We start from the raw sequence: 15,998 nt of genomic DNA, 5'->3' as shown, positions 1-15,998 counted from the left end.
CACTGTTCATGGTGTCACATCCTCCTTCTTCAGGCTTAACGCTGGGTTTCCTGCAGCAGAGTCTCAGGAGTCAGATTTCGTAAAATAATTAATTCATTTAATTGAAAGGTATAGCAGGCAAGAACAGCTTGGGCTGGGTGCCTCCAAAGAGAGGGACCCTGAACAAAGAAATCTCTGGGCAATTATACCCTTGTGATCCATACACCCGCCCTTCACGCACCGTCCACGTGTCTTTTAGTCTAATGGTGATTTTTGGTTTAGGGTCTTCTAACACCTAATTGGATTCTTTTTCCGTGTCCAGGCAGACAGGACAGGCTCTTATCTTCTTGATTTGCAGCTTAGGTCAAGGGTTGGAGCCTCTGTATCTTCTGGTTTTCATCCCTTCTGCACCTGTCCTTGTTGGCAGAACATGGGGAACCAAATCAGTGATGCCTAGTGACAGGACAAAGGGCAATGGGCACAAATTGGAACACAGGAAATTCCATCTGAACAGGAAGAAAAACTTCTTTGAGGGTGACAGAGCACTGGAACAGGCTGCCCAGAGAGGTGGTGGAGTCTGCTTCTCTGGAGACATTCAAAACCTGCCTGGACGCGTTCCTGTGCAACCTGCCCTAGGTGACCCTGCTCTGGCAGGGGGCTTGGACTAGATGATCCCCAGAGGTCCCTTCCAACCCCTACCATTCTGTGATTCTGTGAAAAGTTCTGGACTTGAGAGAAACACTACCAAACCATTAGTACTTTCCCATGCTAAAAGATTAAACAACATCACCTGCTAGTAAAAGTACTGAGAAGAATGGCTTTCTCACCGCCTAAAGGTTTCAGCAAATCTAGCTACTCGCGCTAAATCGAGCTAAGCAAGCAGCACAGATCACACCAAATCATAATTTGGGCGCCGCACTAATTACAATCCCGGGTGTTTGTGGAGTTCAGCCCGGGCCTGTGGCCTCAGAGACGAGCGGGCAGCCCCTCAGCATAAAAAGGGGGGCTAATGGCACCTAGGCCGCTCTTCTACCCCTCCCCGCCGAGTCGCTCTGCCCTGAGGCGCCGCCACGCCGGCAGCGGCGGGGGTCGGCGCGGCGTGAGGCGGAGCGGCCGCCCACGGCGACGGAGCCGAGTTTCGCTTTCTGTCCCTGCGCTCGGGCGGAGCGGGAAATGAAAACTAAAAGGCGGAGCGGGAGCTGCCGCTGCTGCCCTCTGACGAGACCGGCGAGGCAGAGCGAGCGCCGATCCGCCCTGCAGCACCTCCTCGGCTGGCAGCGGCTGGGCGGGCCGGCCGGCCAGACTGAGGAGCTCCGCAGGGGTGCCTCTGTGCGGGTAGACGTGGTGTCCCGAGTGCCTGCCGCCGAGGCTCGAAGCGCTCCGGGTGCTGCGGGAATTGGTAAGACACCCCCCCCCCCCCCCCCCCGCTTTTTTTTTTTTTTTTTCCTGTTTGTCAGAATAGGACAAGCCAGAGCCACAGTGCGGCGGGGGGGGGGGGGGGGGGAAGAGAGGGAAGAAAAAGGAGCAGAATAAACACGTAGTTTGACGGTGAAGTGAGATGTCTTGTTTCGGTTGCATCCGAGGAAAGTGTGGAGGTGAAGGGCACGCGTCCCTGCGGCAGCCCTTTCGGGGAGCGCCTCGAGGCTGCTACCTTCTCCCCCGGGGCTGCTGGCTCGCAGCCCCCCTCCTGCCCCAGCACCATATCCCTGGCTGATTGCTCCCCCAGGATACCCGTGAAGGGAAAGGAGCGAGGGTGGTGGGGAAGAGACGAGAAGGCGCAGGGAGCTGGTGGCCCTCCTCAGTCGGAGGGCAGCTTCGGGGGCTTGTGGTACAGGGGTGTGAAGGGACGGCTGGGGGTTTGTCGTGAGAGGCCGGTGCCTTGGTTGGGCAGACGGGCTGTGGAGCAGGGCAGGGTGAACGGGAGGCCCCGGGGCTTGCTGAGGGAGGGCAAGCGAGGGGGCTAGCTGGTTACAGGGCAGGAGTTACGGGGAGGGTATCGCCGCTACCTCTTCTCTGCCTGGAACTTGCCGCACGGTCGCTTGGCTCGGCCAAGGCACCTGCGCTGAGGGAGCAGCACCGAGTGCCGCCCATGACCTGCAAAGGAAACCAAGAAGCGACCCTGCTCCTCCGGTGAGAGAGAAGAAATCAGGGGCAAGAAGGGAGCCTGCTTCTCAATTCCTATGCTCCCTCACCAGTTTTTTTTTCGCAGGGAAAGAAAGGTCAAGTGCAAACCTTAGGAACGCTGTATTTCTGATAGCCGAAATGGGGCAGTTCTGTGCACGGGTTGGGAAGTTTTGTTTGCGTCCCTGTTCCTGTGTCAGGGTTCCTGCCAGTAGTGCCTGGGCAGAGCCTCATCAAACCGGAGACCCAAATCCTCCCATGTCTGTATCCCCCTGCACCTTCCTGCGCAATATCTTTCTACCCACTTCTCAAGTCACCTGAAGCCTTGTAGCCCTGAGCTTGCTCTTTCATCCCACCCTTAATCCTACATCTCCTCCCCAAAGCTGTGTCTTGCAAGTTCCCCTCATTCCCAGTACATCCCTAGCTGTTGTTTAGCTACCTCTACTCTGCCTCTCTCCCTGCTTTCTGTCTCCTTTGGCATCCCGGGTGGCTGTGCGCATTACTTACCTGCTGGCTGACGTTACACCAGCTAAAGCCCAGTGGCTCTCACTGTACAAGCAACGATGGGCTCCTGCTCCAGCTGGGCTTTCAGAAACCTGAATGCCTGGTTAAATCATTTCCAGGGCGAGAGGCACGGTGAGTTCGGACCGCATTTTGCTGAGGAAGAAATAGAGCCTGATTTCTCTTTTCCTGCATAGCTGTTCTAATCACTGGGTTTGGATATAAAAAGCAATATTCTTGTATCTGTCTTTGAATGTCTGAGTTTATTTTTTTTTTCTGAATAAAACTCCTCAGCAAATTTGACAGCGTTTAGTGAATCCGAGTCTATGACGCTTTGAGTTCAAAAGTAATCTTGAAAAGTAAAGAATCGAAAGTACAGTTGGGAAAAAATATACTTGGGGGGGGAATACATTTCTAGTTTCCCTGCCTGAGAAATTCTGCAGAAACTTTGATATTTGACATTATTAGGCAGAGTTAACCTGAAAAATAACAGGCTTGTAAAGCAAAGATTTTCTATTTGTGATTTTTTTTTTTTATTATTTCCCTTTCTTGGTAGCTTTTCTTCATTCTTTCGGCACTTGGCCTTGGGTTCATTTAACATGCTGTTTAATATTTGTAAAATAATGATTTCTGAGCATTTGCTTTCTGTTTTTTTTCCTCTTGTGAATACATCCCTAAGCACATCCTTTTTTTCTGATTCTGCCTTCCTGTTGGAGGTGGGCTTTTAAAAGGGTTCAATTTTGTGTAATTGCATTGGAGCACTTGTCACATTGTTTTGCTTGCATATTTTTACTTTGGTGATTTTTTAAAAGCTTTTATTTAAAGAGCCAGCAGCTGAGTCATAAGAGTCTGTCAGAGTAATGGTCTGTTCAATACTCCCTTGAAAATCAAGGCATTATAATGGTTCTCTTGCTTAAAGAGTTACTTTGAAGGAGCATAAAAAGAAGCTGATATTTAGGTGCTTAAATGCCTTTAAAAATTAGTCCAAAGTGGTATAGTAGAGCTGTGACTAAGTTGCTTAAAAACAATGCAGAGGGCCCAGTACAGAAAACAAACAAATGCTTATCAGCTCAAAAGGCTAGAGAAGGTGAAATTTGCCCTTTTGAACCCTTGGGATACTTTGGGTGATAAAGCATTACTTTTACTAAACAGAGGACTTTGGCAACATATGCCGTTTGGACAATTTTAATCATGTTATTTACCAAGTCTTCTTAACAGGGATATCTGGAGTTCCCTGGCTAGGCGGAGCTGTTTCTGTGGAATCAAAGGTTCGTTTATTTAGCCACAAAAAGGAAGACAGGATGAGCAATTGCCCTCCGTGTCTGTTACCTTGCCAATAGCTGTCACACCTACAATGCCCATGTTAAGTGAAATATACCAAATGCTGGTCACAGCAGTCTTACTAGTTTTATTGACATTCCAGTTTGTTCATAATGAAAATATCAAATATAAAGACAAATCCTGTATTTCTGGGTGCTCCCTGTCTTACTGATCTTTCTGTGTCTTTCTGCAGTCTTTGTACAATATTGTTGATGGGACAAAAAAGTGGACGTCAAGAAAGAAGCAAGAAGCTAGAGCTGGCACTAAGTGAGACCATGAAGGCAGCAACAGAAGTACAAAATAATAAAGATGAAGCTGAAGGGCCGAAGGCAAAAGACCAGAGGCTAACATCAGTCTTTGGTGTGGCAGATTTAAAAAATGGTAATAATATTTTGTCTGTTCTTCACTCTCCTTTTTTCTGTGCTGTTCCATTCTCTGTCCTTAGGCTTGATTTTCTCCTATTCTTTACCTCTTCACTGAGGAATATACATATGATTCTCACTTTGCCCTGCCAAGTAACAGTTTTGGGGTTTGGGGAAGGGATTACATGAGGATCTCAGGGCTTTTTCCCCTTTTAAGTCCTCAAAGTGGCCATTGCAGCTGAAAAGGTATAGATGCTAGCCCTGTGTCTTTCCAAGCACAGCCAGCATTGCTTCTGGGTTTGCTAAACCATGAGCTAGGCCCTAGCTACTCTGCTGCATCACTAGATTGGTCTCTCAAAAGCTGTCATCAGTATTTCAGGTGTGCATACTGTTCTATTCCAGTTATACCTCACCCTTACCAGCGACTGTATGCATTTCTGAGTTGTTCTGAGTTTCTATTCCACGTCCTCTCTCCCTTTGACTTCAGAAGAAAAACTTGTAATTTCTGACCGTGATTACTTACACCACTTTGGAGCACAGAATATGCCATTTTTTTTATATGCAGTGCGAACAGCTGTGACTCGCTTCTTCCACTTCTCTCAGGCTAGTTCCTTTCTTTGAAACTGAGACAAAGAATACCATAGGTAGGCTGAAAGGGAAATTTGAAGCCTGTGTGGTGGACAGCTAGCATGTGATCCCACGTGTAGCTCTTCATTTTGTTACTAGGCCTGGCTGTATAAATGGCTGAATAAAAATCCTCATACAGCCAGCCTTTGACTTCTGTTTTTTTTTTTATTTTATGTTTAGGTGTGTTATGAGAGGACTGAAAATACAGGAACTGGGGGACATCTGAGTATCATAATCCAGATTTACTTGGATTTTTCCTGTCAGTTGCGAAATGAAAATAAATGCTATTTGCTTGAGGAACGTAAGAATAGATTGAACGCTTTCTCAGATCTAATCAAGGTCCTGGGCCTACGCACTGAATGGCTGAATACGTGCAAGAGGAGTTTGCCACTTCCAAATAATTTTCAGTTTCTTTTCTTGTACCTATTTCCAGGCTTCACGTCCTCTTTTTCTGTGCCTACAGGAGCTATTGGACTGTACAACGTTGGACAGAGCTGCTGTCTGAACTCTCTGCTCCAAGTGTTCCTCATGAATATACACTTCACAGGGATACTTCGAAGGTACCACCTATTTGAACTATCTGAGATACTTCCATTGTTGCTCTGTTGTCTTCTCTCCTTTTTCATATGAGTTGCACATTCGAAGGCTTGGATCGTCAAGGTGCTAGCAAGGTGCTTTCAGCTCACTCAGTAAGGTCACTGCCTTGTTGTCTCTGATATATGCAGACTGGGGCCTGCAAAGGTAGAAGTTGCAGTGTTCTGACTTGTTAGTCATCTCTGATTCATGTGCCATTTGCACACCAGTAAGCTGCAGTCCTGAACTGCATCTTTATGACTTGTATCTCTGTTGTGGCACCTCTCTTTTCCATAACAGGATATGATTTTATTACAGGTATACTCACGGGCCATTATAGCTAAAGGATGTGTCATGTGTAACCATATCCACTATTAATTTTGTAACTTTAAGCATATAAACAAAAACATATTGTGATCCGTGGCCTCTGGCCCTTGATTGTCCTGGCTAGCACCTGATAGAGAAGAATAAGTGTTGTTGCAGATAGCGAATACATAGTGTTATTTTGCTTTGCTTGCCTGGGCGCTCTGCTTCTTTTTGTGAGGTGGATTTGGGCTTCTGCCTCCCTACCAACCACACTAATAGCTAGTTTGATTTATTTTCAGTTTACTCAGTTCACTGCAGCTTTAATCATCTAAGCGGATCATTCCTGTTCAGTCCTCTGTTTTCCAAATTTCTTACACGGTCACCAGGGTGCAGGGGAGGAAGAAGGCACGTTGCAGACATGCAGAGAGGAGAAGCGTCACAAATGGGCAAAGCTAAATAATGTAGACAATAGGTTACCATTGTTATTTGAAGAAAGACTTAGAAAAGCCTGTCGACTGCAATAAACTTAGGGACGATAAAGAGCTTTCCAGTTGGCATATAGTTGAAACACAAGCATTACGATACATGTGCCCATGAAATTTTGAGGGTATGTTGAGAAGAAGGCATGACCAGGTGGGAGACAAGAACAGCTTTGAAATTGCTGTAACTAATGTTGTTTCTAGAGTTCAGGAAGCACTTCAGGTCCTGCTTGGTTTGCCCCTTATGCAGAAACAAGCCAACTTAAAATTGTGGCCTTTTGCTTTAGAACTGTCAGCCTGCACTGTGGGATGAGCCAGTGCAGGTGTCTGCTTCCCCTTTTTCCTTCTTTTTGCTGAAAATGTGCCCATTCTGATTCCTCTTGAGTTGCTCTGTGCTATCCACCTCCACTCCTTCAGGTGTGATATCTAATATTTCTCCATTTTACTGCTTGATTACCATTAATGTTGCTTCTTTTCTTTATAGAATGACAGTGCCACCACGTGCTGGGCAGAAGAATAGGAATGTCCCGTACCAGATGCTCCTGCTGTTGGAGGAGATGCAGTGTGGCAAGCAGAAAGCAGTTTTTCCCATACCCCTCGCTCGCTGTCTTTCTGTATACAGAGTGAAATGTAAGCAGTGCCGCCTCCTGCCCACCTCTGTCTGCAGACCAGAGATGTTAATTATCAAGCACTAACAAGCAGTGCAGACTCTCATTCAGAGATTCAGAAAAGTGAGGAGTTGGGTACACGGTGATGTAGTGCTCTTTATAGCTGCCTCTCAGTTGTGAGTGAGACGCTGTCTTACTTGTGACACGGAGGCGAAAAAAAGCCCCTGCTTGGGTATCCTTGCTGATGTCCAAAGGGTGGGAAGACTATCAGACTGCTAGAAGACTCAGCCACTAATACTGGCCAGAGGGAAAGAGCTATGCAGGGCAGAGAGAGGACAGCTTACAGCTTGATCTGTCTTGCTATACTGGTATGATAATAGTGAAACAGCTGCTATTTCTTATTAGAAGGAAGGGATCACGTGGAAAAGGTACTGAGTTCAACCCAGATCTCCAAGGACAGAAGCAATATCCTTCCTGTTCCTTGTTATAAGGGCAGAGAGAAGAATTTGCTGGTTTAACCTCCCACCTAGGTAGGGTCCCAAAGGGCAGAGATTGTTAAATGCATGAGTGACCAGTGACAATGAGATGCTGGGGCTCTCTTTATGTGTACAAATACACATGGTATATCCAAATCTTTATAATCTCAAAGCCAAACCAGGACAGCACTGGAAGAGGCAGATGGTAGCCAGCCCAGACATCTATTAAGGAGGAACATGAGATAACCTGAATATTTCTGTTTGCGTTATTTTTCCCCCTGAGACTGACTGGCTCTGCATTCTGCCTTCTCTCTTCCAATTGAAGAGAGATGCCCAAAAAGAGGTTTTTAAAGCTTGACAGTTTCCCACCTTGCTTTAAAATTCAGGTGTGCTTCATAAAGTCCTATATCCCAGCAAGTGATGCTTTACCTGGATCACAGATGTGGTATTAGACATGAGGAAAGGTATATTTTCTGAGCTTCATTTAGTCAGGGATGTCTGTAATCTTACTAGAACCCAGCTGAAGTCAGTATCTGCAGACTTGCAGGGAAGTTGAAAGCACTTCCACCTCAGGGTGTTGGATTATTCCACAAAATTTGTTTCACCTATGATCAAGTTTAGTGGTAGTCCAGAAATACCAAGATTTTGCTAAACGATGTGTAGTTTTTGCCCCATTCCTAAATGTTGAGCTCATCATGGGCTGAGAACACCAGTTCTTTGCATTCAAAGATGCGGATATTTTTTTTTCCCCCCTAAGTTCAATTTTGAAGCAATTCTCCGCTTAGCCATTCTAAGTGAGCTGTGCACTGAGCTTATCCGACTACCTTAGGTTTCTTAATATGCCAGTTTAGCCAGAGTGGAAAGCCAAAGCATACTGTTACTACATTATCCTTGGCATCCTGTGCTGTAACTGTATGCTTGTAGGGATGAAGGGGTTTATACCATTCTGTGGATGAGACATACAGATAGGCCTCCCTATCATTTTTATCTTTGCACTCAGGAGTGTTATAGCCTTAGCGAGGGGATGGAGGAGACAAGTCTGTGGAGTAACGAAGGTGAAAAAGAGAATGGAATCTTCCTTGTTCTGTTTCTAAGAAGGACTCAAATAAATGATCTTTAAGGTCCCTTCCAACCCAAACAATTCTATGATTTTATGGAATGCAACCTTCAACTCAATGATATGTCTGAGCCCTGTCCTTCAGTAGGTATTAGGTAAACTCTTGGTCCTGCATCCGGTGACAAGGACAAGACTTTTGCACTGGGTTGTACCATGGGGCACTCAAGCCCTACCATCTTTTCCCATTGCCTGCTCAGGTGACATGGAGACATTGCGGGCTCCTCTCCAGTCTAAGCTCTGACCCTGGCAGGGAGCGGCAAGGGAACAAGAGGCTGGGCTAATGGGGGACAATAAATCTCCCTTTGCCAACTATGGGATATCTGTGCTTGGTGCTGTTTATAATGCTGATGGAGACTGTGTTTTCTGTTTGTCCAGTGTTTGTGCAGCATGATGCTGCCCAGCTCTTTCTGACTCTCTGGAACTTGATAAAGGATCAGATGAAAAAGCCAGAGCTGGTAAGGACGGTCACTGAAATGAATACCAGGTCCTTTGGCCCTTGTTGTGTATGGTTTCCTCTGCTTCTTGAAGAAGAAACCCATTCACTGACAATTGTCCTAAATGAAAGTCTTAAAATTATCCCCTATTTGGATCTTTCCTTGCGTCTTTCAAGTGGGAGAGGGAATCTTGATTTCATAGGCTTCAATGTTTTGTTCACCCTAATTTCTTTTGTTCATCCTAGTTTTAGGGCATGCCGGGATCTCCGTTCTAATGGGAAAGTTGATTAATAACAAAAAGATTGATCTTCTTGCAACACTGAATTTAGTTACCTTGCATTTCCTTTTCCCCCCAAATTTCTTTAAGCATTTATTGGCATGTCTTGACACAGCTCCTCTGTTCTTTGAAGCCAGCCGCGTGCATTTCATTATAATTAGTCACTGTTAGTATGTTATGTATATGACAGTTCCTCCCAGGGAAGCTGTGTAAGGTAGGAGGAAGGTGACTCTTCCTCACACACTGTCATAGTTTTATTCATATAGAAGACAGGTTTCTGTTGCAGTTTCAAAAAAACCCAATAAAATTCTGCATCAAAGCTGACATTTAACTTTATGATCTTGTTATAGGCTGTGTCTTTCCCCTCTGCTAGGGGATGAGGGGAAGGAGTTGTTCTTCTTTATATGGTGGAAAGTGCCCTGTCCACATAAGTCAATGTCAGGTTTGGGTTCAAGCCTTAAAGCAATAACATTGCGTGAAGTAACATGTCCGCATGGGCTTTCCTACCCACAGAGGGAAATACCTCAGCTGTGTTTTTCATAAACCTTGTTTTGGCCTTTTCTTACCTCTCCAGGTTGAAGAGCTGAGTTCTTTGTACACTATCTGTGTACAGGAGCACCTGGCTTGTCAGAAATGCTCTCTTGAAACAAAGAGGAAGAGCAAGATGTTAACCCTTCCACTCCCAATGTTGGATGCTGATTCTTGCGTGCTGAAGACTCTGGTAAGTTCAGTGGCAGCACTGTTTCCTTAGGAAGAAGATTCCCCTCTGTTAACTGTGGGAGCCTTCTTGCAGCACTGATGTCTCCTGGGACTCGTCTTGAATCTCTGCAAGAATCTCTGCAGGGTGTCTGGGGCTTTGAGGTGATCCTTTCTTGTTCACATTTCTTCTTTGTTTTGAGGGCTTCTAAATTTCTCAAAAAAAAAAAAAAAAAGTTTGATTTGGGGGATCGAAAATAAAGTCCTTGAATCACCTTTCTAAAAGGACTATAATACCCTGTAAGACTCAAAGACTGATACTACCCAGTGATGTGTGTATGTGAGACCTTAGATACCACAGTGGGGTGCCCTGGGTGATGCCTGGCCAGACACACTACATTTGCCCGGTGCAGTGTTCTTTTACTTTTAAATCAGTACTGCTGTTTGATATCCAGATACAGCAGTGATGGTGGCTATGTAGGTGCTGCCACAAGAAGACAGTGGATTTTTTGGGTGACCCTGGACCATTGGACCTTATTTATTCTCTGACCACTTTATACTGCTTCAGCCTAAAGGAACCTCTCAGGCTTTGAAGTAGATATAAAAGACACTTATGCATCAACATCTTTGTTTATGGAAAATGTGGTACTCTATTTTTGTTTTTTTTTTTCAACTAATGTAATCACAGCAGCAGCTAGGAAAAATGGGGTACCTTTTTTTAAGCTGCTAGGCACTCTTCTGTCCTTTGAGTAAAATATGCCTTCTGTAGCTTTGCTGTTTGCTCGTACCCTGTGAAACAAAGTAGAAATAGAAACTGAAGGAATTCAGTTGAAAGAAATCTCATCTGTCTTCTTAGGAGGACTGTCTGCAATACTTTTTCCGTCCAGAAGAGTTGACGGATCACAACATGTGTTTCTGTGAACAGTGTGGAAGGAAAACACCTTTTCTGCAGGTAATCAGAGAATTAGTTCCCCATTTGTCTCTTATACCCAGAACTCCCTTTGGGACTGGGAAGGCTGGGGAAAGGACTCAACCATATCAGTGTAAGAGGAGATCACCAAAGACTTGTCAGCACTGCAATGTCAGTTAGGTATAAACCACATGCATCTTTCCTGTTAGGAAGATCCCTGGTGTAGATGTAGCTCTAGCAACAAAAGAATGCTTTCCTGGGTTTTAATGTAAGTCATGGAGGGATGTAGCGTTTTTGTACCAGTGGAAAAGTTTCTGTTGGTTTGTGTTGTGTTTCCACTGTGGGGCTTTACTCCACTGCGTAGCTCCAGGGATAGACAAGAATACGTTGCTGGAGCTGTGCACACACATAAAAGTAGGATACTGTAGGGTGACTTCCTTTCTTCCTGGCTCTCTGCTGGGCTCCCCATTTTTTACTGTATTGGTCTCTGCCAGACAATGAATTAGCTGTTTCATGAAGAGGCAAATGCATTGAAGAGAGAGATGTGTGAGGGAGACTGCTGCAGCTCAAGGCTTGGAGGGGACTTTCTACAACATTTTCACCAGTGGCCCAGCTCCGAGGCTACAATGCATCCATATATCTTGGTGGCAGTCCACGGCACCAGCAGCAATATCAACAGACAGTGCTGGAAGCAGTGAGCTGTCAGTTTGGCGTTCTCTAGCGGCCACATGTCGCAAGGAGGTTGGCTTGCCTCTCCTCACCTACCTGATGCTACCAACCTAGGGTTAAGAAAGCAGATGAGAAACGAAGCAAGCCCATGAGGCACCCACATCTTGGTGCTGATCACACCTAAGTTGAGAAACTTGGTTCTCACAGCTCCGTCATGTGTATGTGTCTTGTGTGCGGATGAGCTATAAACATTTGGCATCTGCTGTCTGGTGGAATTGGCAGTCATTGACTGTAGCACTGACTGCTCTCCCTGCTACATTCACTGGGTGGCAATGGCTGTTTCCACCTCACCTCCCCAGGGTTTGTTCCTTAGTTTTCAATTGCATTATTTATTGCTTTACAGAGCATGAAGCTAGTCCATCTACCACAGACTCTGACCATACACCTAAAGCGCTTCTGCTTCGGAGAATCATCCTATGTTCACAAGCTTAGTCACTATCTGCCATTCCCACAAGACCTTGATTTCAATGCAATCTTGACAGAAAATCAGTGCCAAGCAGATGACAATGAAAAGGTGAGATACTCCTAATGTCCTGTTTAAAAATGGAGATTTTCTTCTCCCCTCTGCTCAAGTGTCATAAAAACTTAAGAGATCATACCAGTACTTGCCTCAGTTCAAAGCACCTGCCTTAAAAATGTATGTCTCAGGCTTTACCTGTGCCTGGTGTTGTCTCGCATCTCATGGTTTTAACTGGTTCAGGCATTATTCACATTTCTGTGCTCAGATTAAATCACCAAAGGCACCATAACTGGAGCCTTCTGCTATAAGGACAAAACACAGGCTTTACCAAAAAAAAAACCCCAAAACAGTCCTGTGATCTCCAAGGAGGCCGCCAGCCCATAGCTGGCAGGCAAAACTCTGAGGATAAGAGCAAAAAAGGTAGGATCCTCAAGGCCGATCTGATCTTTCTCCTTTTTCCTTATGAAACGCATATTCTTGATGTCCTGGCTGCTGCTTCTCTTCAGTCAATGGCAAATGAGAATTGCTGCGCTGAAACTTACTTTTTGTGGTTCTTCACAGGCTTCCTGGCAGTATGAGCTTTTTGCTGTTGTTGCTCATTCAGGATCAACTAGTTGTGGACACTACTGTGCCTATATTCGAAGCCTCACAGAATGTAAATGGTATTGCTTCAATGATTCTCAGGTTTGCCAGGTGAGGAGACAAATCCGCATTTCTTTTGTAGCTTCCTGGACACTCCTCCAGATTTCATTCAGTCTAATTGACTGCTGATTAAAGAGAACCACGGAAGACAACTGAAGCTGTAGAGCTTTGTGCACGTCATTCCTCTGCCACAGCATACTCTGAGCTGAGGACGAAACAGCTCTAGCTTCTGTACCAAACAAGGCCTCAGGTTCTGGTTTGCGGAAGCAGCCGTTGGCTGTATACCCTACTTTATGTACTCTAGATCTGTTTAATATAAGTGCCCAGAAGAGGGAAAGGAACTGTTTTTCCTCGGAGGGTAAAAGCATTAAAACAGTTTATAAAAATGTACTTAGTTCCTGGAAGTACCACTTACACCACTCTTAGAATCGGTGTGCTGGTATCACAATGTGTCCATTTCTCAGAGAGTTTTTACCAGCCTCCTCTTGTGTGTTTTTCTTCTCTAGGTATCGTGGGATGATGTTAAATGCACCTATGGACATTCCAACCTCAACTGGTAAGCAAACACATCTCTCTGTTTTTACCTAATGCTGCTCTGGGGTTTGGAATGAGGGTAGCAAAGAGAGACAAGGCAAATGGTTTGAACTGCATATCGCCTGGGTTGTACAGGGCATGCAGGAGAGTAGAAGAGGATTGTGTTCTGGTTACTCTGGTGTGACCGTATATGACTATTCGGGGATCCTGCAGGATTACTGAGTAGTCACAAGTGGGACTGCAGGAGTGGTCTTGTTACTCGTGATTGCTGCTTGGACCCTATATCCTGACTAAATCAGGTACGTCAGTCAGGATTCCTCCATGGTTTTTGTTTTGATGCATGATAAGAAAATGAGTCATGAAGAGAGATAATCCTTTCTATAAGCTATAGCACTGCGAGGGGTCAGCTTTATATTCTGCATCAGGAACTGGAGAGGGCCAGTTCAGTTGACCTAAACCTCAAAAAGCTGAGCAGCAGCAAACCTAGGATGTTACTCGCAACCTAGATCTTCAAACATACATCTTGTTTTGCTTTTTCTTTGCTTCCACAGGACAGAAACGGCCTATCTCTTGATTTACATGAAAAAATGCCCTAAGTAGCCTTACCAGGAGTATCAGAAGTCTTGGGAAGCTGTGTGTTATCTGTGGAACTCAGCAGCTCTGTGCCAGTGTGGACGTCTACAAATGTTCCAGAAGACATTCTGCACTCTGTCAGCAACCTCTGCCTTCACATTTATTTATGAAAAAAGTGCAGGAGAGACTCAGCTAGAGAACTCTTTCTTTCATATATTTTGGTATTTATGTGATTCTATATGTTCATTTCCTCTTAAAAGACAGTGGTGTTAGTCCCTGTCTCTGCTGACTTACCAGTTTCTTTAATGTTGATGCCTAGATTCCAGTACAGGGCAGGCATTTGGCTTTAAAGCCTGCGTGATGTTCCAGGGAGCCATGTGGTGTGGCTGAAGAGCTGTGATAGTTGTACCTCACCAGTAAGACCATAAGAGCTTGAGGCCTACTTTGTCCTTTTAGCACCGTGTTAGATGCTGGCAAGCTGGGCAGGGCACCCCAAAAGTCTTGAGAAACAGCTGGAACAAAGATGAGAACTCTTATGACACATGTGCCAGTGATGTTTACTCCTTAACACCTTCCTGAGAGTGGATCACTGCAGGGCTTGAGATGTGTTTGAAACTTGGTGTCAGCATAAAGAGGTGTTTTTAAATCAGGAGCTCTTGTAGTAGTTCCGATTTACACGATGAGTTTGTATGTATTTATGCAGACGATTATTGTTTTAGCATGCTTATCAGGCATTTATGTGCATTTTCTTTCCTGTATAGAGGAAAATATTCAGAGTAACAGAGATTCTGAAGCTAGGTAGTGATTTTTCACAATGGTATCCATACACAGTGATGGGAGGAGAAGTGAGATGCCTTGATGTGCTTGAACTCACGGGATTTTCAGCTGGTTGCCAGCTGGAATTTTCTTGCTTTCTCCCTTCCTTCTCTACCCACGGAGTGGAAACGTCCCTCAAGCTGAAAGTGTTCTGGAGAGATCAATTTTATAAAGAAAGTGAGTAATTTTTAAATCTCCTGTTGAGTCCTGTCACTCTGTGCTGTTGGTTCAGCCTGTGCTCCCATGGCAGGACCGCACAGCTGGAGGGAAAATGTAGAGAGAGCTAGAAAGGAAGGTTGGTAACATGACAATCCGAAGAAGAGTGTTCTAAAAGCTCATCACAAGACTCAGCTGTGAGGAAAGTTAAAAGCAGTGGTTGTGATGCTTTTAAAGCATTCATTGTGGTAATTCTGGACGTACCACAGTCTGTGAAAGGATCAGTGATTTAGATCTCCAGTAGTTGGAGATCTAAAAGTACCTTCTAGCCTAACGTATTCTTTGACTGTATCTTTACAAGGGTGCTAACTTTTTGGGACTGAGCACACTTAAAAATTACTAATTTAATTATAATAGCATCTATATATATAACTTAATTTTATTTCGATAATGGTGATGAAGTTCTCAAATCATGTCCACTTTCTGTTGGTGTGTGGAAGGTGAATTGAGAAATCTTGGAGCATAGCTGTGAAATTACATTTTTATGAACTAGCAGGTATTTATTTCACTGTACTAGCAAGGCCCATTATTCTGTTCAGCTCTCATGTATTTGTACTGTTCACTCTGCGTTAAAAAACCAATAATATCCCAGTGTATTGTTTGTCACCAGGATGAGGAATTTTCAGCCTATTTGCCTTTGGGAATGCGTTAAACTAAGCACCTTGCAATGGGTGAGTAAGAAAACCACGTTCCTGTCCGCTTTATCCAGCGCTTTGCATATGTGAAGTAGCTGAAAGACAGTGCCGTTCCAGAAATTGAGAAGTTAATGGGTTAAGAGACTGATGAGACACTCCTAATTTGATATAACTGGAAATTTAAAAACAAGCTGTGCTTATGAAAAACGCCTTAAATGTGTCATAACCTTCCAGGTATATCACCCAACGTGGAAGCAATTGCTGAGATATATTAAGAATCTTTTCAGTCAGTATCTTAATGAAAAGTAATCAGTGTCTTGTTTTGAATAAAATGGTATTTGAATAAAATAAATTTCCTAGAAAATAAGTCTTGTGGATTATTCTCGGCATGTTTTTCCAAAACACCACAAATGCAGGGGGGAGGCCACAGGCCACATGCACGGGGTTGTATGAATCATAGCATCGCCTAGGTTAGAAGGGGCCTTTCAGATCACTTAGTCCAACCACCAACCTAACTCTGACAAAAACCATCACTGAACCATATGTCTAAGCACTATGTCTACCTGTCTTTTAAATACCGCCAGGGATGGTGATTTAACCACTTCCC

General features: G+C 44.7%; 1 protein-coding gene across 3 annotated transcripts; it reads left to right on the top strand.

The window, feature by feature from the left end:
- Positions 1-1,166: 1,166 nt before the first annotated feature.
- On the top strand, positions 1,167-15,758 carry USP18 (ubiquitin specific peptidase 18). Of its 3 annotated transcripts, none has more exons than XM_054221500.1 (12): positions 1,167-1,378; positions 3,820-3,869; positions 4,115-4,302; positions 5,374-5,470; positions 6,753-6,898; positions 8,845-8,924; positions 9,755-9,901; positions 10,733-10,828; positions 11,859-12,029; positions 12,537-12,668; positions 13,124-13,173; positions 13,703-15,758. In XM_054221500.1, the coding sequence occupies exons 3-12, from the start codon at positions 4,134-4,136 to the stop codon at positions 13,749-13,751; spliced, it is 1,137 nt and encodes a 378-aa protein (XP_054077475.1). In that variant the 5' UTR covers positions 1,167-1,378; positions 3,820-3,869; positions 4,115-4,133; the 3' UTR covers positions 13,752-15,758. The 3 variants fall into 3 exon arrangements, with proteins under 3 accessions (XP_054077475.1, XP_054077469.1, XP_054077485.1); XM_054221510.1 differs by lacking the exon at positions 1,167-1,378 and adding an exon at positions 2,720-2,736; XM_054221494.1 differs by lacking the exon at positions 3,820-3,869 and having other exon boundaries at positions 1,169-1,378.
- Positions 15,759-15,998: the final 240 nt, after the last annotated feature.

This window comes from Rissa tridactyla, chromosome 1 (assembly GCF_028500815.1).
Source record: "Rissa tridactyla isolate bRisTri1 chromosome 1, bRisTri1.patW.cur.20221130, whole genome shotgun sequence".
NCBI lineage: Eukaryota > Metazoa > Chordata > Aves > Charadriiformes > Laridae > Rissa > Rissa tridactyla.
This window is presented reverse-complemented; position numbering and strand designations above follow the sequence as displayed.